This window comes from Colletotrichum karsti (assembly GCF_011947395.1).
Source record: "Colletotrichum karsti strain CkLH20 chromosome Unknown Scaffold19, whole genome shotgun sequence".
Classification (NCBI taxonomy): domain Eukaryota; kingdom Fungi; phylum Ascomycota; class Sordariomycetes; order Glomerellales; family Glomerellaceae; genus Colletotrichum; species Colletotrichum karsti.
Window position 1 is genome coordinate 18,809 of NW_024065919.1, and position 22,906 is coordinate 41,714.

General features: G+C 53.5%; 10 protein-coding genes across 10 annotated transcripts; 6 read left to right on the forward strand and 4 right to left on the reverse strand.

Annotated features, from left to right (window-relative positions):
• Positions 1 to 776: 776 nt before the first annotated feature.
• On the reverse strand, positions 777 to 3,483 carry CkaCkLH20_06364 (37s ribosomal protein rsm22; the record flags this gene model as incomplete). The annotated part of the gene is made up of 2 exons (XM_038889081.1): positions 777 to 1,007; positions 1,123 to 3,483. The coding sequence occupies 2 exons, from the start codon at positions 3,481 to 3,483 to the stop codon at positions 777 to 779; spliced, it is 2,592 nt and encodes an 863-aa protein (XP_038745379.1).
• Positions 3,484 to 4,115: 632 nt separating this feature from the next.
• On the reverse strand, positions 4,116 to 5,575 carry CkaCkLH20_06365 (homogentisate -dioxygenase; the record flags this gene model as incomplete). Its single annotated transcript, XM_038889082.1, has 2 exons — positions 4,116 to 5,442; positions 5,508 to 5,575. 2 exons carry the CDS (start codon positions 5,573 to 5,575, stop codon positions 4,116 to 4,118), a joined length of 1,395 nt encoding a protein of 464 aa, XP_038745380.1.
• Positions 5,576 to 6,791: 1,216 nt separating this feature from the next.
• On the reverse strand, positions 6,792 to 7,518 carry CkaCkLH20_06366 (uncharacterized protein; the record flags this gene model as incomplete). Its single annotated transcript, XM_038889083.1, has 4 exons — positions 6,792 to 6,944; positions 7,002 to 7,185; positions 7,268 to 7,319; positions 7,398 to 7,518. The coding sequence occupies 4 exons, from the start codon at positions 7,516 to 7,518 to the stop codon at positions 6,792 to 6,794; spliced, it is 510 nt and encodes a 169-aa protein (XP_038745381.1).
• A 3,365-nt stretch (positions 7,519 to 10,883) lies between these two features.
• On the reverse strand, positions 10,884 to 13,488 carry CkaCkLH20_06367 (uncharacterized protein; the record flags this gene model as incomplete). The annotated part of the gene is made up of 2 exons (XM_038889084.1): positions 10,884 to 11,621; positions 11,779 to 13,488. The coding sequence occupies 2 exons, from the start codon at positions 13,486 to 13,488 to the stop codon at positions 10,884 to 10,886; spliced, it is 2,448 nt and encodes an 815-aa protein (XP_038745382.1).
• Positions 13,489 to 14,956: 1,468 nt separating this feature from the next.
• CkaCkLH20_06368 (kelch domain-containing protein) lies at positions 14,957 to 16,287 on the forward strand (the record flags this gene model as incomplete). The annotated part of the gene is made up of 2 exons (XM_038889085.1): positions 14,957 to 15,120; positions 15,174 to 16,287. The coding sequence occupies 2 exons, from the start codon at positions 14,957 to 14,959 to the stop codon at positions 16,285 to 16,287; spliced, it is 1,278 nt and encodes a 425-aa protein (XP_038745383.1).
• An 811-nt stretch (positions 16,288 to 17,098) lies between these two features.
• On the forward strand, positions 17,099 to 17,911 carry CkaCkLH20_06369 (phytanoyl- dioxygenase family protein; the record flags this gene model as incomplete). Its single annotated transcript, XM_038889086.1, has 1 exon — positions 17,099 to 17,911. One exon carries the CDS (start codon positions 17,099 to 17,101, stop codon positions 17,909 to 17,911), a length of 813 nt encoding a protein of 270 aa, XP_038745384.1.
• Positions 17,912 to 18,202: 291 nt separating this feature from the next.
• CkaCkLH20_06370 (uncharacterized protein) lies at positions 18,203 to 18,799 on the forward strand (the record flags this gene model as incomplete). Its single annotated transcript, XM_038889087.1, has 1 exon — positions 18,203 to 18,799. The coding sequence occupies one exon, from the start codon at positions 18,203 to 18,205 to the stop codon at positions 18,797 to 18,799; it is 597 nt and encodes a 198-aa protein (XP_038745385.1).
• A 441-nt stretch (positions 18,800 to 19,240) lies between these two features.
• Positions 19,241 to 19,936, forward strand: CkaCkLH20_06371 (uncharacterized protein; the record flags this gene model as incomplete). Its single annotated transcript, XM_038889088.1, has 1 exon — positions 19,241 to 19,936. The coding sequence occupies one exon, from the start codon at positions 19,241 to 19,243 to the stop codon at positions 19,934 to 19,936; it is 696 nt and encodes a 231-aa protein (XP_038745386.1).
• Positions 19,937 to 20,293: 357 nt separating this feature from the next.
• CkaCkLH20_06372 (uncharacterized protein) lies at positions 20,294 to 20,626 on the forward strand (the record flags this gene model as incomplete). The annotated part of the gene is made up of 1 exon (XM_038889089.1): positions 20,294 to 20,626. One exon carries the CDS (start codon positions 20,294 to 20,296, stop codon positions 20,624 to 20,626), a length of 333 nt encoding a protein of 110 aa, XP_038745387.1.
• A 1,641-nt stretch (positions 20,627 to 22,267) lies between these two features.
• CkaCkLH20_06373 (uncharacterized protein) lies at positions 22,268 to 22,822 on the forward strand (the record flags this gene model as incomplete). The annotated part of the gene is made up of 1 exon (XM_038889090.1): positions 22,268 to 22,822. The coding sequence occupies one exon, from the start codon at positions 22,268 to 22,270 to the stop codon at positions 22,820 to 22,822; it is 555 nt and encodes a 184-aa protein (XP_038745388.1).
• Positions 22,823 to 22,906: the final 84 nt, after the last annotated feature.

Genomic DNA, 22,906 nt, shown 5'->3' on the forward strand with positions numbered 1-22,906 from the left:
CCACCACCGTTTTTTCGAAGTGTTACTGCTACTTTCATCCGACCTCCAAGGCGACATCGGGATTGTTCTTGACAACAAGACTCCCGTTCGAAATGCGACCTTTTCCAGTACCTGGAATATATCTTGAAGCTCGGGGAGTTCTTTCTTTTTCTCGGGGTTCTGAAGAAGGTGCCTCGCCAGGTCTAATGGTGTCTGACCCCATTCATCTTTCACATCGAGTTCGACTCTTCTTTCCACGAGGATCCGGACGGCGTCCAAGTGACCTTGCGCGACGGCTGCGTGGATTGGGTATGTATTATCCGCTCGTGGCCTATTCAGGCCGCCTTGGCGGACTCTGCTCTTATCTAGAGGTGGCGAGTAAGTTACGTAGCCATCAAGCATTTTGTCTATACTTGGGCCGACTGATTTACTTCCTTGGTACAAAACTGTCCAGTCGAGAAGAAGCCGCATCATTCTGCAGTCCTTGATGCGAGTTGCCCAGAACAGAGCGGTCTGGCCATCGGCGTCTTTGGCATCTCGATTGGCTCCTCGTTGAAGCAAAATCTGGACTACCTTTCCGTGGTCTTTTATCACTGCTTGTATCAAGGGAGTGTAATCGAACGTCGTCTTGCATTCAATGTTGGCGCCCCGGCTGAGTAGCATCTCGACGACATCCTCATGACCGCCGGAGACAGCCTCCGTCAAAGCATTGTATCCATCGCCCTGCGAGTGTATATTAGCCCCTCGGTCGAGTAGCAGTTGGGAAGCCTCGAGGTGACCGTTGCTTGCTGCAAGCATCAATGGAGTGGAGCCAGTTGTTGACTTGGGATCGATGTCGGCCCCAGCATCGAGAAGTAGCTGAGCGATGTCGTGATGCCCTGACGATGCCGCGCAGGCAAGTGCAGTTTCTCCATTGTGATTTCGACTTTCGAGGTTTGCTCCCGATTCGAGTAGCAGATGTACGCAGTCGAGGTGTCCATAAGCAGCCGCACGTACCAAAGGAGGCCAAGAGGGTAGCGGCGCGCCGGCTATTGACGGAGCTCCATCCACATTGGCATTTCGTTTCAACAAGAATCGACCAACTTCTATATGTCCCTCATGCATGGCAACAGACAGTGGCGTATCACAATTACAGTCTCTGACATCAACAGACTGGCCGTGATCAAGAAGACTGCGGACGATGCTGAGGTGCCCTTCTGCTGCCGCCGCTACCAATGCAGGAACGCCGCGGCTGTCGATGTGAGCAGAATCAATGCCACTCTCTTCGATTAGCCATATTGCCGCTGAAATGTTGTTGTCTATAGCCCTGCACAGTACGTTGCGTCCAAGCGAGTCTTCAAACAAGAGGTTGTCCATGCTGCTGACGAGAAACCTCATGATAGCCAAACACCCCATGTCGACTGCTTGCATGAAGATCCTCTGACTTCTGTCTTGAATGTCGGAAAGACTATCGTACAGCCTGTCGGAGGAAAGTAGAGTGTCTGAGAAATAGTCGAGCATCTCCTCGTCCCATAGTGTTGCTCGCTTTTCCCCCAGTGACTCCGGTAAATTTCGCGACGAAGAGACCGTTTGGATTATCTCGGTGTGCCTTTCCAAGAGGGTGTTATTCTCCTGGGATAGAAACTGCATATGTTTGGCCTCTTTGTTCAAACCCTTGACTAGGTCGTGCTTTTCGTTCTGCAAAATTTTGATTTGCTTCTGTAACTGGTTGATTTGTTTCTGCAGCTGGTCCATTTCTTTATCAACAACTTCAATGCGCTTTTCTCTGGATTGAAGAGAAGCGATACTTTCGCGCAGTATTTCGGGAATCGTATCCATCTTGGGCCGCATCTGCTTGTCTTCTTTGAAAACCATCTGCAAGTTGAGAGTGTGCTCTACGAGCTGAAGCTCAGCGGTTGCACTGGGGGATTGCGGTGTACCTGGGAGCGAGGGATGCGCGAGCAGGTTGACGGCAAAGACCTGCTGCATTGCCATGCGATCCTGATTCAGGGTCGCCTTCACTTCGAGTAGACCGTTGCCAGCGGTGGACTTGCCAAAGACATGTTTCAATAGACCTGGGAGGCCTACAATCGCGTCGAGATCCGTATCCCTCGACGCAATCATGACGTGGCAGCGAGCCTGTGGCTGCGAGTCTTTGACTTCGAGTTCGAGAACCATCACAAAATCCTGTGGGTTCGGTGCATCGTGACGACGGTGGCGGAGCCTAACCCATGTCTGTTGAAAGCTGTCAACTTGAAAATCAACTCCGCTGAAGATAAAAGGTTCTTCAGTCTCCTCTTTCTCCCATCGGTTCTGTGGTCGAACATCGATCAGCTCCAGCTCGCCCGTGGATGGCACGTTGATGCGGAACCCGTATCGCCGGTTGTAAGTCGGAGCTTCTTTGAAGCGCTCAGGTTCGTGAATTCGTACGGATGTTGGTGTGATTGTCAGGTCAGACGCAGAAAATCGAGTGGCCTCGGAGCCCATTGGTCTCATATACTCGTCCGACTTGATTCCTGGTGAAATACGGGACAGAGGGATTCCGATGAATGCATCGTTTCCATGGTCAGGACGACAATCCAGTAAGCCGAATGTTTGCCCACCGTGCTTGTGCAAAGGAAGGCGCGCATGTAGAAAGCCCCGAACTAGCCCCAATGACTCTATTGTCGCATTAGAGCTTCCACGGGACACGACCGTCCCGCTGTTCGCAAAGGCGGCAGGACTCGCTGCAAGGACATTGCCATACATGATAAAGTTCTCGACCTTGGGCGTGTCCGAGTTTGCAGCTAGTCCCCAAGCGAGAATCGAGTCATCCGTTGACTTTTTCATGATTTCCTCCTGTAATCGGAGGAAGGCTTTTTCTCCTTCGCCGTAAATCATCGGGATCATGACGTTAAAAATACCGAGAAGAGAGTACGCTATGTCCTCCACTCTCTTTGTCCGGCGCCTAGCAGCCCAGGACATGCGTTGCGCAATACTCGCTTCATACAGTGCGTCGTTTCTTAGAAGAAATCGAGGGGGGATGCTGGTAATTTCTCCCAACACTTCGGCAAGTTGGGTCTTGGACCCTAAATAGTCCCAGCCTCGCCCGTAGAATACCAAGTCTTTAGGCGCAAGGAGTTCCTGTAGTGTCCATCCTCTCGTGAACCAGAGGCTGTGTTGCAGCGCTGCCAAGTTTGTCGTGCTATCCTCCGTAGAAACGTCGGCAAGATACGCATAGCAGGTATTCGCTGCCTGGTACCAGTGGTACATAGAGTTGATGGCTTCGTTGAGTTCGACGGAATTCGTTTTGTCGATGCAGCAGGTATCGATCCATGCGTAGTTGAGGCCGTCTTCTTTGGCCTGTTTACAGCATTTCTCAAGCTTGAACTTTCCAAACTCCTTTCCCGAAATATTTCCACTTTCGACGTCTTGAAACGATATTTCCTCTTCGTCGGCGCCCCATGTGTGCGACAAGATCGCGTAAGGTGGCTTATTGATGTGAAACTGCTCCAGTTTCCCCGTCTTCACGTTGATGAGTCGCATCGCGTGAGATGTTGGCCCGGCCTCGGTCGTCGTCGGGTGGAGAGGGTAGAGAAATCGTCGTTGAGCAGCGAGTCGCAGTGTATCGCCAAGATTTTGGCGCGCGACATGTGCAGAGGCTTTGTTGCAATCCTCTAAGAGTCATCGGACTTCGTGAGTCGTTGGGGATTTGGTATTCGAGAAAAAGATGAAAAATGGAAGTTGGTAATCGTGTCCGGCGGCAAGAAGGGGCCTGTAGGAGGGGTAAACAATCCGGACGACGTTCATTCGCCAGCCTGATATCGGATCCCATCAGCTGAACGAGGCAGTCAGCACCGCTGGCCCCAGTTTCCTGCATTCGACTTATCATCCACCTTGCATGGTTGGGTGTTGGTGTCATGTCAAGTCGGAGGGGTGTCGACTGCCTTGTCTCAACACCGAAAATCATCGTCGCGTTAGGTGCCGGGTTTCATTGTGGTGTTCAACTCGGCAAGATGTCTCACTTTGGGCGTGTCGCGGACGACTGGTTGTGTAGACATTGACTGTTAACAGATACAGCGGCAACAAAATCAGCATAGTACATTAAAGGTGCGGAGTGATTGAGTGATCCGAGATATGCTTCTAACATTCAATTTTGTACATCATCCACTCCCCCATCACTTCAACAAATGCCCCTCCGTCTCGACCCCCTCAGGCCTCTTCCAATGCACGGGAACGCCGCCCCAGCTCTCCTCGCTATACCTCTCCTGCACCTTCCGACACGTCCTGAGCCCCCACTCGGTGACGCCGACCATGGCGCAGCTCTCGAACATGAAGGCGCAGCTCCCGGCCCCGACCTTGGCCGGCCGCAGCTCCGCGTTCCGCGCGCCCTCGCCGCTCGCCGCGTCCGGCCCGTGCCCGCTCATCGTGTTGTGCAGGCTCGCGCCCCCCGGCACGAACCCGCCCGAGCCGGCCTTCTTGGCGTCGTAGTCCCCCGTGATCAGGCCCATGAACTCCGACATGGTGTTGCGGTGGTAGTACGGCGGCCGGAAGGTGTCCTCGGCGACGAGCCAGCGCGGCGGGAAGATGACGAAGTCGGCGATGGCCGTGCCGGGGACCCCGCTCGGCGCCGAGAGCACCGTGAAGATGGACGGGTCCGGGTGGTCGTAGGAGATGGTGCCGATCGTGTTGAAGCGGCCCAGGTCGTACTTGTAGGGGTAGTAGTTCCCGTGCCAGGCCACGACGTCGAAGGGCGTGTGCGGCTGCTCCGTCCGGAAGAAGTCGTTGTTGAACTTGACCGTCACGGAGTAGCTGTTGGACCCCTCCTGCGCGGTGGCGCCGAAGTCCTCGCTGAAGCAGGCCACGGGGGCCTGGAAGTCCCGGGCGTTGGCGAGGCCGTTGGTGCCGATCGGCCCCAGCTCGGGGAGGACGAAGTGGCCCTGGTACAGCTCGAGCGCGTAGCCGCGCGCCGGGCCGGAGGGGAGGTGGACCTGGTACTTGACGCCCCTGGGGATGACGACGATCTCGAGCGGGCGGACGAGGAGCCAGCCGAACTCGGTGCGGATGTCGAGCGGGCCCTCCTGCGGGACGATCAGGAGGTCGCCGTCGGCCGAGTAGAAGGCGGACTTGTCGTCCATGCTCCGGCCCGCGGCGTAGATGTACATGCCGATGCCCTGCTTGAGGGTGGGGTCGCCGGCGCCGGCGACGAGCCTCAGGCCCTGGACGAAGTCCTGGTGTCGCGCCTCGTCATGGTCGAACGGGTCCCAGCGCAGCTGATTGGGGATGTATTGCAGCTTGGACGGCTCGGCCTTGGGTTCGGGGGTCTTTGTCGGGGCGTAGGGCGGGTGGGCGCAGGAGGGGAGGATGCGGTAGAGCCAGGCCTGTTTGTTGTCGGAGCGGGGCGCGGTGAAGGCGGTGCCGGAGAGCTTCTCGGCGTAGAGGCCGTGGGGCGGCTTTTGCGGGGAGTTTTGGCCGATGGGGAGGGATCCGGGGACGGCTTCGGACCTGGGTTCGGAGGTTAGCAATGTGTTGAACACTCTTCATTGGTTGGGAAGATATGAAGAACGCACTCGAGATGAGAGTCGAAGCCGACCTGGTACCGGTATTTCTCCTTGAAATCAAAGTTCGTGACGGGCATTATGGCGGTTTCTCAAGCTCTGAATTGAATCTCAGCTGGAGCTGGCCTGTGTGATGGGAAAGACACGAGGCAGGGAGGATGAAGCGTGTTCCATGGCTTAAGCTATATCCCTCCCAGCGGCGGAATAGGTAATCGAGATGACGTTTGGTGCGAGGATGGAATTGAGTCCCTTGCAAAGCCGACAGTCTGTTCTGGATTCCGCGGTGGTGGTCGCGCCGGTAAAGTCGGGGAGAAGCGGCGTCTGCCGACGTTAGCCGGGGCCGGTTTCTTAGGCCTCTCAATTCCGAATTTCCGCTGGCTTTGGAGGTTCGTCAGCACGGCATGGTTACCCCGCGGGGGAGGGGAAGGGTCGATTAAGCCTGGGGATGGAGACCTTTGCTGACTGATGGAGAAGGTGGAATTCGGAGTGCAAACACTCGAGGTTTCGGAGGCTCAGCTTGTTCATGCCGCTGATTGAAGCTACTGCTTTCCGGAGCTTCTTCCTGGCTCGAAACGGCGGTCGCTGAAGATGCCTCACTAACAGGAGTACTAGGTAATGGGTGTGGTAATGTTAGTGAGGTAGGTGGTTACCCCGCCATTTCTCAGGTTGGGAAACGAGGGGTTTCGCTGAACGACGCGGCGGTATTCACCCGAGTGCCACACTTGTCTTTTGATGAAGCTTGAAGATGATATTCCAAAGTATCATGGGCTCTTGCAAACGCCTCAGCAGCCCGAAGATGTACGCAGAATAACAATAGCAAGCCCGCTCGGGACTTAAGACCCTAGTCCCGCGGATAGTGAGTGGGTCACGATGCAGGAAAGCCGTAAAGGCAGAGCTTCTCATATCCACAGCGGCAACGACACACCAACCTCGTCCGTCCACTGAACACGACTACCTCCAAGTCGCAAATGGGGCAGGTAGGTGAGCAGTAATAATCATCAGCATAATGTCATCGCATAGCCAGGTCGTGTAAGTGACGTTCAACTTGTCAATTCAAAACCAGACCAGAGCTTTCACCACTCAGGCCTAGCCGGCACACAGTTGACGCCCGAATTATCCTAGCTAGTACACCTCGAAGCCTCGAGCTCCAGAGTAGAGATCCGAACCGATAAACACACCCGACGATATCTATCGCAATATCCCATTGCGCCAAGTCGCCATACGAGCCAGAGCGAAGTAAGCCAGTGTTGAGATCAGGAAGTATTGGACAAGATACGGGAAAGTGGTATAGGTTCATTACTCCTCCTCCTTCTTGTTCTTCTTCTTCTTGCCGCCACTAGACATTTGCTGGGTGGAGTTGGGCGACAGATGAACAATGAGACGGGTCCATGACTCCTCCTTGTCCCATTCGAAGCCCATCAAGTATGGCTTGTCCAGCTCATCGTCGGACTGGCGAGAACATTAGTGAGGTGAACCTAGTTGCTGATTAAGGAATGGTATGCTTACCCTCTTCTTGTATGCTTTGTGGATGGCGTCCAAGGCGTCCTTGATTGTTACACCCTTGAGGTTCCGTGCTGTTACCTCCATGCCGAGAGGGAAATGGAGATCGATCCTCTTCACTGGTGGTTCTGTCAGGTGCTTCTTGAGGATCTCCTTCTCCTCTATCGTGTTCGGGGAAGTGTTGATCTTCCTGGAGGGTAACAGTCAGCCATTGGTCAATGTCATGGGCGATGACGTCCTGGGCACGAGGCCACGGTGTGGGAGAGACTTACCATCCCGTCTTCTGTGTTTCGATAGCTATTTGAAGCTCAGTACCTGATGCCTCTGCGTTGGGAAGGTCATGTTAGCTGTGTTCCGAAGTACCCGGCCAAGTGCGGGGTCAGGTTGGCAGCAGTGACATACCAAGGTCGTTGATGTTCATGACACCCGGGGCGGCGGCGGAGCTTTGCCTGCGCTTCTCCTTGGGCGGGGAGGAAGAGAGGCCCTGGACGGCAGAGTCGACTTTTGAGAGCGGTTCCGACATGATGGTGTTGTGTTTGTGGTGTAACTTGATCTAGATGATCGAGTGGTTTGTGTCTAGCAGCAAGATCCAAGTAAGCTTCTGAGGCGTGTTTCTCGCGTGACAGCTCAGGTCAACGGAGGGGGAGGAAGAGGTACCTTTGGAAGTTGTTGGTTGAGTTGATTGATGAGTGGTTGGATGAGTGGGATGGAGAGGAGAATAAGAAGGAGAAGAGGATGAGGGGGAAGGTCGAGGTAGATAGATGTCGATGGGGGGGTCGGTCGGGGCGCCTGACCTCAGCTTGCCCTGAGCTGGCCGTGCTTCTGGTCTGAGGAGAGGGGTTCGACATGGAGATGGGAGCAAGGGTTGAGGTACCGAGTACAAGGAGCAAGCTTGACGCAATGTGGTTTATTGTCGTATCTGTAGACCAGGGCAATCGGGTACTCAAGTGGTCAATGAGACGGGATGGGATGGTCTGTTTGGTGGCATCGACGAGTCGGGTACAGGTACTGGGGCAGAGAGCTCCCTGCATCGGCCGTCGCCTGGCTGAAATGCTGGTGCAGATACATGTCGAATTGGTGGTGAGGGTAGGAGAGAGACAAGTATCGCGGCTGGGCAGCTAAGATTGATGATGCATTACGGTTTCGTCAGACCGGGCGGGGTAACTGGCCATGAATGGCGTTGCCAGACGATCGCGTGACTTGGAGAGCTCCCGTCATGAGATGGGCGATGCACCAAAAGGCAAGGACGTGGACCGCAAGGCAAGGCAAGGCACAGGCGCCCACCCGTCACCTGCCACGACCCACAGATTGGTCTGTGAACCTCCACTATCAACCTCAGGGACCAACGGACCTGCCTTACCTAAGTTGCCCTCGTACCTTCTTCCTGTATTTTATTGTAGATGGAAGGCATCTCAGGGACAGAGCTACCCGGTCGTACCTGTCGTGTGAGATCGGTGGTCTGGTTGGCTGATCATCCGAAACAGGCATGGCGGGGGCCGATTGCCCCTCTTTTTTCCTTCTCTCCCGTCACGCCGTCACTGCCCGGTGTGGAAAGAGCAATGTGGAAAGTGGAAAGTGGAAAGAGGCACCACGTTCGGGAAGCTGCGATGGGCGCGGGCGGCAGGCGGGGGCAGGTGCAGGTCAAGGCAGGCCAAGGCAGGTCCGGTCGACTTGGGACACTGAATCGGCGTTAGTGCGGTCTCCGACTCGGCAGAGTCTGGGGTAAAATCTGGGGAAACCGCTCAGACCCACCCTATGACGCCCTTCCGTCCAGTCAGGTCCATCGAGGCAGCTGCCCTGAGAGTCTTATAGCGATGTTGACTACGAGCTTGATGCTGTATTGGAGGGCACGGGAGGGGAAGCTATCTCGAGGTCATCTTGCCGTATTTTCTTGGGAGATCTCAATGCAAGATCTCTCTCCTCAGCCAAGGAAGGAGCTCATGGGTCGGCGTTTGTTATCGGGGCTTTGCGATAATGGGGTGGGTCTTGCTCAGTGACACACCGTTCCAGTGGAACCACAAAACAGGCCATCCCACGCTCTCACCTCACCTGATGCCAACCTGAGTACCTGCCCTCCGACCTTCCGAGTGAGACAGGTCCAGCAAACAACGGCCAAAAGTGAGGTGATTATTCGCCCAGAATCACTCTCGCCAATCCCCAACGACGACTGATCTGCCGAGCCACGTGAAGTGTCACTACGGAAGTCTGTTTGCGAGGGATGGGCCGGATGATCAACTGATTGGCGATCCAGCAGAAGCCCCTCACTCAGCTTTCAATCAGCACCAGATCGACCGAGCTTGTCTCCCTCCCTCCCTCCCAAAGCTCACACCACCTCGCTGTGGTCCGACTCAATATAACCCTTCCGGATCCCTACCAACTGCTCAGTCCTTCTCAGCAGCAACAATTTCAGCTCTGTCGATGCCCAGCATGTTTTGTTTTCACCTCGACCTCGTCGACCGTCCTCGTCCACCATGAAGCATCATCGTCATCACCACCAACCGTCCTCATGAAGCCATGAAGCCACCTCATGAACCTCACCACCGCAACAAAAGTCGTTACACCCTTCTCCGAACCACACAAACATGCCATGACATGTCGCGTCGCCACGTCTCCACATTCCCGCCGTCTGCAGTAGTGCCAGCACCAAAATGCCCCCAGTCACCTCACCTCATCGCACCTCCGGTCGGCATTCGCATTCCACCTCCCCGCTTTCGCTTCCCGATGTGAAGGAGCCCGATTGCCCGTCTGCGTCTGCGCCTCCGTCTGCGTCCACGCCCGCCCTGTGATTCCCGTTGTGGGTCATGAACGAAACGTCCTTTTCTCGAAGTTCTGTTCGATATTCCGTCTGCGTCTCCGTTCCGTTCCGTCCAGTGTGAAAGCGTTGACTTCGTTCTCCCTTACGCGCTGTTTCTGATCGGTTTTATGAGTCTTTGATCGGTAAGTCAGGAGTGGGTTTCCTCCGCTAATGGCTCAGTTGGACCCTCAACGTCCCGGCCAAACCGGTCACCACGCATGAAGACGAACGTTCGAAAGCATGGATCAATTCACCCGGATCTTCGGCGACCTGCACCTGCAGCTGCACCCATTCCACCACCACACGTCGGCCCACGTCACCTGTCTCGGCGAACTGCTGGAATTCCCCGCCCGCCCGTCGAAGCCCGTGTCAATCAAGCTACTGGCAACTCTGGTCTACGAGCTGAATCACTAGGTGAGGCGCAGCGATCCCTTGGATGAGTTGGGCCCAAGCTAACATTCGTCTCAAAGAACCTACGCTTTTATGACCGATCCGTCGAGCCTACCCCGCGATGCAAGAAGGAATAGCTGTTTCATAGTATGAGATGAGCTGGTTCATGTATTTTCTCGCAAAGATATGGAGGTCGTCTGGAGGGACGCTGTATGGGTCGAGGTGTCAGGGCTGGTGAGAAGGCTAGAGGCTGGAGGAGAGAACGGGTGAGAAGGGCGATGGTGCTGGACTGTGGGAGCTTGAGCTGGGACAAGGAATGAAGGGTTCGCGCGGGGTCGAAGATCGATGCCAAAGCTATGGCCGATCACTTCCCTCTCTGTCGGAGTTGGAGCGGGGTTGACGCCAAGGCCACAGCCCAAACCAAAGCTTGGAGCTCTCCGCATTCGTCAATCATCACGAACTTTCCGATACGGCCTGTGCTCCCCCTATCCATAAGGTTTTGCTCATCAGTCATCAATACAGGCGACATTGAGCGACGCACATTACTCGTGATATTGTTACCATAAACCCGTGACAGAGTGCATGTGGTGTATGGCAAAGTTGGTTGCTGAGCGAGGACACAGGACTACCACCCAGCATCATAGTCACCGCGGAGCATGGTGTGGAGCATCTAGAACATCTCAACCGCCTGCTCACTTCAGTAATCACACAAGCACGACGTCTGTATACTTCACGACATCCCAATCGAAAGCTGGTCGACCTTCAGCTGAATCCCACCAGTCCCAAAAAGTACCGACCCTACGAAACCCCGTCCCGCTACTATCCTTCATCACGAGAAGACATCCGTCCCCGTCTTGACTACGGCCCTGGTTCCGAACATCCCACCGCGAAGCACGTTGCACCCTCAACAAACAAACCCCCGCCTCCTCCTGGGCGTTCAAAACATAATTACTACCCATCAACACAGCTTCCCTCGAGACGCCCGGCCGAACATCACCAATCGACACGATCTTCGCCCGCAGCGTCAACGTCCCGCCCGACACATCCCCAAAAGGCGCGCTCGCGTGCGCCAGCCGTATCGAGTAGTCCACGAGCAACGCATCGGACTCGTCCTGCCCGCCGAACCGCCGGCGTATCGACGACGAGTTCGAGACCTGCCTCGGAGCCGTCGGCTCGCCGAGCTCGTGCGAGCGCGGCAGGTCGCGGATCGAGATCCACGACCACGTCGGAGGTCGGAAGTGGCTCAGGTCCCGGATGATCGCCTTCGTCTTCAGCGGCTTGCTCTCCCACATCAGGTCCTCCGTGAGCTGGCTCTTCCAGAGGTCGGCGAGGTAGGTGTCGCCGTCGGCGCGGCCTCCGCCGAAGTTTCTGCCGCATCCCGCGAGCGCCGGCAGTCTGTCGGAGCCGATAGTCAGCTCCCTCTCGGAGTAATCCTCGATGATCTCGTGCCACCAATCTACTCATTCCACAACCTTTCCCTTACGTGAGATATGAAGCAGTCAAGGCTTATTGAATCCATCGAGATAACATTGGGTCTCAGCTACCATGAACAACTAGCAGTACCTCTTGCGCTTCTGTTTTACCAGCAACTACACTCACGTATCTTTCTTCCTTGTCTTCACTCTCGGCTACAGGCGAGTAGAAAGAATGAGGCCCCTTCTGAAAACCTTGTGAGACCATACCGCCTTCACCATCTGCCTCCGAGGCCCTGGAAAGCACGCCGCCTCGAAAAGAGGCCGTGATCAACCAATCAGGATCTGAAAAGTCGAACGGCGGCAGGTCTCGCCATCCTCTTGTCCTGACCGCCTCCCAAATGACTGCGAGAACGACCAGTGCGTTGAGTACGGCAATGGCGACAACATAGACCTTTTCCCCGATCACAAACACCCCAACCGTCACATTTGCTTCCCTCTGCTCGGAGAAATTGCCCACAACCAGCTGTGCTGCACCGTATGACGCAAGCATCGACTCTGTCATGGCAACGATGGCCTTCTCCAGACCACGGAGGGTTACTTCATCCTGTGGTACGGTGCCATTCTCATTCGAGGACATGTTCCATGCCGAAACACTCGAAAGAAATGCGTTACCAAGAATCGACTCATAGAAGCTGGTCAAGTCATTGGAGATGAGCTCGAACTGCCTGACAACTGTCCGCGTAAGGTTGCGTTGTGGATTGAAGTCGTCGATGGCGCCGGCCGGAGTCACGGTGATGTTTCTGCCCCGAATTCCAACCGACACGTTGAATCGAGTTGGAGAGAAGTCGACCGTACATTGTGTGGCGTTGAGAGCAATATAGTTCTTACCAGCCGCTATAGAGATGTAGCGCCGAGGCGACTCGGAACTATGGGCTACACCGACGGCTACAATGGAATCTGGCGAATGCCCAAGATAGTCGAAAAAGTTTGGGCTTCCTATGCTATCAGGAAGCCATCCAGATGTAGCATATGTTCTTTTTGGAAATTCGCGACCGATCGCGTAGTTCATACTTGTGTTGTAGATGCATCTGACCAAGGGAAGATAGCCGTCTTCCTGGAAAGAGTAATCTATTGCAGAAGCCCGGTTGCCGATGGCTTGGTCTCGGATGCCGATAGCAGACCCCACACCATAAGACCGGCCTTCGTAAACGAACTGAGTATTGTCGATCTTGGGATGTCTGCGGACTGATCCGTCAGAGGTCGTTGCGGATGACCCAGAAACGATCAGACTGCTCAGAAGTTTGACCCCGACGGAGTACGTGAACAAGCCTTCCCGCGTCGTGGTAGATGGACCAGCCCTTGATATTTCGGATGGGTACTCCTTAATCATCGTCGTGTTCTTGAATGACGGTACTTGAACGACCGATCGTTCCACAATGGTGCTGCTTACTGGCGTCATGCTACCAACCCATAATGCCGAACTTATGAGACCCAGGCACGATAAGGCGAGAATCGGCACCAGGAAACGGAATTGTAGATCCCATCGAATGCGAGGGAGCCCAAGATTGATCAGCCCTTTGAGACTCTGGGTTGTTGATCCGCCGGCATTGAAAACGGCCAGTCTCGTGCCGTGCTGAATGAGAACGGCGACAGTTGAAGTATGTATGAGGCCCAGAATTGCCGCGACAAGTTGTATGCCCGACTGCACGGCGGCGCGCTTGGAAGTAATCGCAGCGAGTGAGGACTCGTACCACGAATCATTGACAGTCCACTTTTGCAAATGGGCCACGATGAGCACAGAACTCAGAGCGGTGGTGACGACCAAACAGAGGGGTACGCCATACTTCTCCCAAAAGCCAACCTGCCTGAATCGCCAGACTTCGGAGGCGCCCATTCGAATATTCGTTGCTTTGCGTGGCTTAAATAAGTATTGTTCTAGACAAGAGAGACATTGAGCTTCGAGAGGAGTTGGGATTCGATGTGCCGTTCAAAATAAGGAGGGAGTAAGGAAGAGAGGGAAAAGGATGAAAGCAAGATAATCGGTGTTGGACCTGACTTTGAGGGTTTCATTAGGCCCCCGATGAGAAAACAACTGTCCCCACACGGTGGTTGTAAGCCAATATTAGAAGTATCAGCCCCCTTCTCATGCATGTTGTTGTTGGTGCAGGCTTGGCCTTTTACCCCCGGGGCCAATCGAATCGAATAATTTCGCGCCGAGGGGTCATAATCCCAGCCCGGCCCCACGCGAGGAAGCCGGCATTCACGGATCGACGGTGCGGCACAATGTTGTTTTCCGCCCTCAAATGTTCGTAGTACCTAATTACTGAGGCACCTGAGAGCCTTGTCGATACGGCTTCCGGGACAAAGTGGGTCTGAATAATACGCCGGGCCGTGGCACCGGACTGGTCGGGATCCACCTTTTTCGGGCCATGACTTCCCGGAAGACGGGACGTAATCGGGCGAACTTTACGATTTGTTATTAGCTGGTTAATCTCTGGTGGGTCACCGGTCAAGTAGGTACACTTCGACCTTTCTCCGAGGTGTTGAAGCATGGCTTGTAAAGAATCAAAATCATTAAGTCGGATGCCACTAGATTCGATTTAGAAACATGCAAGGTCAGGCGTGCAATGCGTCACTTTTTGACTTTCAAGTTCCCAAATGTTCAAGATTTCGGCGTTGATTCTGGTTTCAGGCCCAAGCTTGCGGTGTTGATAGACTTTGACTGACCAGAACATGCCCCGAACACCACGCTTCGGCCCGGGCCCCGGGATGCGGCTATTTTGAGCAGGTAGCGGTTCGTCCGTTTCCTCCCCCTGAGGCTTAAAAAAGGAACGCTAAATCACACCCACTATAGGCCAAGTCGGCACCCCATCATAATTTTGGTATTGTTGTTAGTAGCACTGTTGGTCTTGTTCTTGTCACCGTCAGAGTTATCATTGTTATCGTTATTATCGCCTTTGTTCTTAATCTTATTGTTGTCCTCGTCGTTGTTGTCATTGCTATTGCTATCATTATTATCGTTGTCACTGTTTCTGTCGTCATCGTTATATTATTCAACATTCGCGGCTTTATATTGTTATTGCGTATTCGTAGGCTGACTTTCTTCCAAGGGAGACATAATCGGACCCAGACACGTGACGTCATACCGTATGTGGAAAGAGCTGAGCTACGTCATTCAACGTCCAGTGGTTATGTCCGCCCATCCTTCCTGTCAACACTGCACCAAATTATACCACTTTAATAATTTGTTGAGCAAACGGACTCACCGTTAAAAACTGTCCACCACCGACCGGGCTTCGCATACCATACCACGAGGGACTCACATCATCAAAACTTTTCACAGCCAACACAACATCAAATACCTGTCTAGTGAAGCCATGGCAGAGGTGGTAGCCGGTGCTGTCGTCGCAGAGCAGGTCGTCTCGACTGGTCTCGAGGCAGGAGCCGCCGTTGCTTTGGCACGCCCGACGCAGCCTCTCAAGGTTTCCCTCTCTCAGATTGCAACCACTCCCGAGGACGATGCTTCGTGAGTTCCCGTCGGTCACGCCGTAACTAAGATTCAACTGACAACCCTTGAAGTCTCTCCCTGGCGCGTTCTCATCACTCGGTCACGGTCATCAACCACAAGGCCTGCATCTTCGGCGGAGAGAACGCTGACGGCCAGCTGTGCACGACCGACTTCCACGTACTCTCTGTGCCGGCCATCACCAATGGAGCCGTAACCGATAGCGAGTCGGTGGCGACATACGCCTGCTATCCAGCTTTCGCTATGAAGGATGTAGACACCGGCAAGACCTACATCCCAGCCCCGCGCACAAGGCACGCAGCATGCGCCCGTGGCCAATTTGCCATAATCCACGGCGGTGCCGATGCCAGCGGCAAGCCCATCGATGAGACCTGCTTGTGGCTCTGGGACTCTGAAAGTCTGAAGTGGACCAAGATTCAAGGTGCCAGCCAGATCGGCAAGACGCTCACTCCGAGATTCGACCATCACATCTTCATCGACCATGCGCAAGACATCCTTGTCCTTCACGGCGGACGCACTGCCCTAGGCGAGAAGGCGAGCACCGAGACGTGGTTGTACAACTTCGACACCCTTGCGTGGACCGAGTTGCCTCCTGCTCCTCAGTCGCCCACGGCCGCCGCCTTCGTGGACAACGTTCTTTACACCATCGGAGCCGATTCCGATATGGGTGGTGCAATCCATTACTTGGACCTCAAGTCAAACGAGACTGATCGAGAGAAGCCTGACGCTCTGGTGTGGAAGACCGTCAACTTCCCCACGAACCCGCTGGTGCCTGGTCCCCGCCCCCGCGAAGGTGGCGCTCTTGTCCCTATCGACACCGGGGTTGGCCGACACTACCTTATCTACATGTTTGGTCAGGAGACCAACTCCAGCGAGAAAGACTACTACACCGACATATGGGCACTGCAACTGCCCAGCCACGGCTTCAACGCCGCTGCTGTGAAGGATGCGATTCGCGACAAGCTGCCACGCCTTGAGTCTGGAGAGTTCAGCTGGGCTGAGGTGGATCTTATGCCCAACGAAGAAGTCAAGGCAGAGGGCAAGGCTCATCCGGGTCCTAGAGGATACTTCGGTGCTGGCGCCGCGGACGCGAAGAGTGTCATCTTTTGGGGCGGTGCCAACGCGAAGGGCAAGGAGGGCGATGGCTGGCTTCTGAAAGTCCAGTGAGACGGAAGGATAGGAAATATTAACCTAGGCTGCGATAGAAGCTTACCCAGCAAGAACTACCGGAAAATATTAGACGGATTCAATGATTTTCTAGCGACATCTTCCCAGGTCTACATGTACAGTTTCGACAGCACGAGATGCGGCGCCATTTGACCTTTCGCAGGTCAGTTCACGTGCTTCAGGTGCTCAAAAAGCCTGCGACGATCTCTAATCTATTCCAACAGGTAAATAACAATTTTGCGGGTTCCCTCGTTTCTGCATTCAGGTATTGCAACGGCAGAGGCAGTCTCCATGCATGGCCCGCGTCTGTACGCCTGACGTGGTTTTCTTATGAGTGGCATGCGATTGGTCTTCACTCCCATCCCATAGTTCTCGACTGACAGAATGTCGATCAGTTGGAACGCCAACTATTATCATTGGACAGGCAGACTGGGTAGCTGCCGGTAAGCCGCAGCGATGGGAGGGCAGCATGCATAGAGGCGGGGTTGATTGAGGAGTAGTTGCTACGTTGGTATTACGGGACATGTGCTGCACTTGGAAACGAGATTCGGCATCCGGAAAACAGATCCGGCATTCCAAGCGACGGTTTGGCCTCGGGGTTCCTGGACTGCTATATTTGCTGCTGATTCTGTTGCCTAACGATCTCCAAGCCCATGGAACTCGCATCACCATCATCTTCACCTTTGCGACATTCTCTTCTTATTTATGGTTTTCTCTCTAGACTGCTGACATCGAACATACTTTAACATCAGGAGCCACTCATAAGCTAAACTTGTCAATCTGTACTTCATATCACTCCATATCCATCATAATGGCTTTTGACCTTGAGGAAGCCAAGGCTCATCTCAGAGAACACGGCTGGGTGCGCGTTCCATCGGTTCTCACAACAGAAGAGGCCGCCGCCGCTCTTGAGAAGTTGTGGAAGGTTAAGGCAGCTGCTGAGGCCCGTGGCGAGGACACATACCTGTCGTTTCTGGACCCAAACCCCAGCAATGTGCGCGTCTTCTACCTGATGGAGCTCGACAAGATCTTCCGGGATCTCATTTCGCACCCGACCGCCATTTCCATGGTCAAGGCGGTGCTGGGAGAGAACTTTCTCATCAGCAACTTCACTGCCAACATTGCCCGACCCGGATCGCAGAGCATGGCGCTGCATTCGGACCAGAGCATCGTCTTCCCTGATCCATGGCAAGACGTCTGGGCGCTGAATGTCATCTGGTGCTTGACAGACGTCAACAAGGAGAACGGGGCGACGCAGTATATCCCAGGATCCAACAAGTGGGTGTACCGCAAGCAGGTGCCTCAGAACGCGCCGGAGATGTTGGTCCCGTTCGAGGGCAAGGCCGGCGACATCATTGTCATGGACGGCCGCGTATGGCACACCTCAGGCAGCAACGTCACCAAGGACCAGGACCGCGCGCTGCTTTTTGGCTACTACACCGCGCCATTCATGCGTCAGCAGGTCAATTGGACGGCCAAGTTGCCAAAGGAGATTCAGGACTCCTGCAGCGAGGACCTCAAGGAGTGGCTTGGTCTCAACCCTGTTGGAAACATCGGCATGACCGGTGATTTGAGATACATGTCGGTACAATACCCTGACGAGAAAAAGACGGCTTGCGATTGATAGTCCGTGGGAAATTTGGTTCACCACATTTTAGCTTTCCACAACACCCTTTTGCGAAGCATCACCTTTGCGGTTGTGGATTATGAAAGTGTGGATGAACACTTATTTAAAGATAAAACGTGCTGTCAATTTCTTACTTCCAACCAGCCATCTCATCTTTCCTGAGACCTTCTTTCCTGAGACCTTCTTTCCCCAGACCTTCTTTCCCCAGACCTTCTTTCCCCAGACCTTCTTTCCCCAGACCTCTTTTTAGGCCGTGCTTTGGTCAATTGCACATCATACCTCGGCGAAATGGGCGTCTCGTTCAGTCAACCAGCGGAAATCACTGTGTCAAACGCCACCCTGTGGCCTTTCCATGATGTGGCGTTACATCTATTCGAAAACCTCGGCAATGATGGAAAGGACTCAAAGTGGAGGGCCATCGTCGTTCTAGAGCATTGGCGAAGTACCTCGAAACTCATGCGCGAAGGCTTTCACTTATCACCAACTTTCGAGGTCAAGAAGACGGGATGCATGCTTCCCGACCAAGTTCCGGAACTCTTCAAATCTCAATGGAAACATTCACGACGTTTTATCCTCAAAGAACCCAAGTCGAAGTGGATGGCACACGTCTTCGTCATGTCACAAGACCTCGGTACTCTGTCGAACTTTCGATTGGATGATTTGACGAAGGACCGGATCGGGCTCTGTCGGGCCTTGAACGACAACCGTATTTCTGTATACAATTACAACTTTTGGAAGCCGGAGGAAAACTACAACACCCTGCATGAGAACCTGACGCTGGGGGGATGGTGGCCTTGGTCTCGCGGAAGTGACAAGGAAGCGAAGGTTGAGAGTCACAGCGAGGCTTCTTTCGATAAGGAAAGCTTTGAATCTAAGCAATTCTGAGATTGTGGTATGAATAACACCTCTTCTTACGGTGGAGACTGTTTCAACTGCGGATCGAAAGGGGGGGTTTCCTAGAAATATCAACATTCTTCACCAGAATATTTCAATCTTATGATGTGTAATCGTTCAAATTTCGAACCTTATCTGCCGAGAAACCTTCCAGGTATCTTCGAATACAAAAAGAGAGCTTGTCCCAGGTTGCCAAATAATTTATCTCACTCCACTAGAACAGATTATCTTCCTGTTAAACCAGAGATTAGAATTCTTCAAGTTCTACAGTAAGTTCAGCTCTTATCAATCTCACAGGACCTGGGTACCATGTAAACCCTGACAGGAATGCTCACTTATGTGGACTGGATGCTTGCCACCAACTAATTCATCGATCAGCATTTTACTCCTAACTGCCGACTCCAGTCTCCAGAGACCTTTCGAACCGCCAAAATGGGAGCCAGCAACTCCCAGCCTACGAAACTCACCAGGGGAAATGCCTCATTAGTGCCCCCTTTCAACGTCGTGTTCACATTTTTCGACAAAATCGAGGCAATAGACGGCCTCTGGCCGGATGCGCAGTGGGAGGCGCGGCTCATGGTCCAGGCTAAAGACATTTCGAAGTTGATGAAGGAGGGATTTTATGTCAGCCCTGACAATGAACTGACGAATTGCAGTTGCGTCATCCTCAATGCTAAATGTAGCCCGACAATGTTCAAAAAGAATTGGGTCCATCTTCGTCGATACATTCTCCAGGATCCTAAGGCTGGATGGACGGCCCACCTGTTCATTGGCGCCCAGGAAATCAGCGCTCTGGCTGGCTTCCGACTCCGAGACCTTACGACTGACCGCATCGCACGCGGGGCGGCGTGGAACTCTGAAGGGCTGCTCGTCTACAACTACAACGCGTACAAGATCGAAGACAGTTTCAACACCGCTCATGAGGATCTGGCCTTGGCCGGGCTGTGGCCGTGGCCGAAGTTTGAGGGAAGCTGTTCAGAAAGGTCGACCAGGAAGGTGGCTTCTTACAAGGGTAGCGTGGACGTGGAAACAGAGGAGCTTCCGGTTTATACTCCTGCAACAACCGATGCCTCTGATAGCGACAGTCAGGAAGATGATACCGAGGCTGAGAGTATTTTTCAAAGCTGAAAGAAAATTCAGCCGTACTGGCAGGATCTTCGACAATATGCTACGGTTTAGCATCTTCTTTCTGAATTCGACTTTATCAGGTCTCCACGAGAACCCTTTCAGGGCTACCAATTTTGAATAAAACTTTCTTCGCGTGCCGATTTGCAGAGATTTTTGGTTGATTCAGCTTACTTGAACTTATGAGTTGGACTTGACAGCCTACTTTCTCCGCTAGGGGTTCGTTGTAACATATGATAACCTGGAATCCTGAGTTGATGCACCCACCTCGCCAGAAAACTTCTTCTCCACGATAACCTCCGATATCTAAAATAACTTCCAAAAACCTCGCAATTCCATCAGCATAGAAACTCCTACACAATGGACAACTACGACAACATTCGGTGGTTTGAAAAGATGCAGGTTACCAAGGAGAACGCCAAGCAAGTCCCGCCACACAATATCCGATTCGTCTGGTATGAGTGGCCCTGCGTTACGAAGACCGAGACTCTGGAGAATTCCGCATGGCAGGCAACACTCTACGTCTCAAGCTCAAACCCTCTCAGGACACTGCGTGATGGCTTCCACATCTCACCTGCAGACGAAGTCAGAGACACCGGTTGCATTACGCCGTACATTTGCCCCGAGAAGAGAGGAAGTCAGCACTGGAAGCACTCCCGTCGATACATCTTTCTCGAGTGCACGGAGGCTTGAACCGCCCACCTGGTCGTTTGTGCTCGCAGCCTTATCGACCTCGGCAAGTTTCAGATTGAGCCTCTGTTCAACGAGATGAAGCCCACCCGCGCGATTGCCTAGAACAACGAGGGCTTTCTAGTTTACCAGTACTGGGCATTCGACTCGCGCTACAACTTGAACACCGTTAACGAAGGCATGCCCTTGGGCGGACTCTGGCCTTGGCCGAGAGAGAACAACCTGGAGGAATCTGCAACGCCGTCTTCGAGTTCTGAACGATCCGAGAGCCCAACCTTTGTGGCCGAAGAGGACACGCAGGTGACAAGCACGCCTGAGCCGAATATGACGGATGATGAGAGAGTATTCCAGGCATGGTTTGCAAAAGACGGTTGCGCACAAGCTAGTTACCGATTGGGTTACATTCCGGAGGAATTCTTGAAGGAGGATGCGGAAGAGGATCCCGAGTATATTGAGTGGTGCGAGGACTCTGAAGAAAGTCACCACCGTCGCATGGGACTGGTGCCAGAACAATTTTGTCGACCAGTTCATCTATAATCTCATGTTTGCGGTTGCGCAAAAGATCGTGGAGCAGCGACAAACCATCGCTGTTTCTTCTGTAGTCAACCATGAACTCATGTCTGTATCTTAACACCAAGTAGTCAAAGGTCAACCATCACGAGTGTTTTATCATCTGATAACGTTGACCACGTGTGGGGATTAGAGTTGATGTAAATCCTTTAACTCACAATGATCAAGTTCTTTTCGCTGGTCAGCAATGGAATGGATGGCCGCTGAGAGGAACTGACCAGGCATCTATGCATCTTGCCAAAGTAAACACGGTACTTCGAAGAGAAGTTTGATCTTGGAAAGCCTCACGATACGAGTAAAAGGTCGTAGTTGTTGACCTAGTATTTTCGCTATAACTGAGCATCTTCTTTGGGGCCAATAGCGCCGTTTCCATGGCTTAATATCCCATAAACTCATGTAGAGGACTATCTATAAAATCTGTCCAAGCTCGCCCATCGTTCGCACGGAGGTCCTGAGGCTGTGCATTGACTCTCGAACGATGAACGCTTGGTGTAGCTGATTGTGCCAAGAGCCCTACCATTCCTGTGGTCACGCAGCCCCGAGTTGCCCAAGCTCTAGAAAGAATACTTGGTCTACAAGCCCGTGGTTCACATGTCTCAAACAATAGATTACGACGGTGACCGCTGTACTGCTGGATATCAACGTTGAGTTCCTGCAGTAAGCTGACCAACATCGACGCTTCAGATGCATCATGCAAGCGCACCGTTCGCCTTCCCGTGCTCTCGGGCCGAGCTCAGACTAAACAACAATGCCCTGTAGTTATTCGCATGCTCGAAATCTCGTCGTTGCAAAACTATTCCTGAATTGACCTAGATGCACGACATCCCGGCCGATTTCTGCAGCTTGTGTACCCACGTAATCTCCAGTCCGTGGGACCAGGCCCATCGAACTCCTCCAACAGCCACAACAAGAATATACAAAATCCTGACAAAATAGCCCCTGTAGATCTCATTCCCGTTGATCGACGACTATTAAAGGAAGCTTAACTGCGTGTTTGCCAAAGCACGTCGCATCGACTTCTTTTCGCAGACAACTCAACGCATCATCTTCCACCCCATCCGCCCAATCGCCAACATGTCTTCCGGAACTGCCCCATCTTATGAGCCCCTCCCTGCTCCCCGACGCGTTATGACAACCCACAATGAAGCCGGCCAGGCAGTGATCGACAAAAGCCTCCCCCAAGAGCTTGAAAAGACTCCCGGTCCCGGCGCGGACTTGTGGCTCGCCTACGCCACCCCATCTCTGCCCGCGCCGCTCGCCGATGACAAGGAGCTGGATTTCTACAAGTCGCGGCTCCCCAATAACATCGGCATCGCACACCACGGAGGACTTGTGACCCGTTTTGTCGATTTCCTGCCGGGAAGCGAGGTGCCGTTCCACCGCACCGAGAGCATCGACACGGGAGTCTTGGTCGAGGGTGAACTGGAGTTGTTTTTGGACGGCGGAGAGACGCAGGTGTTGAAGCGCGGCGACGTGATTGTGCAGCGCGGCACGCTTCATGGTTGGAGGAACAAGAGCGATACGAAGACTGCGAGGTTGTTCATCGTGGTTACTGCTGCTGACATGCCGGTTGTTGAGGGGAAGAAGTTGGTTGAAGACATGCCGGTTCCGGGCTTGGAGTCCCATTGAGCTCGATCAGGAGACAGGCAATAATTCAGTTTAGAGAAACTAAAAAGAACCATCCTCTGTTCATCTCGCGACTTGGTTTCCGCG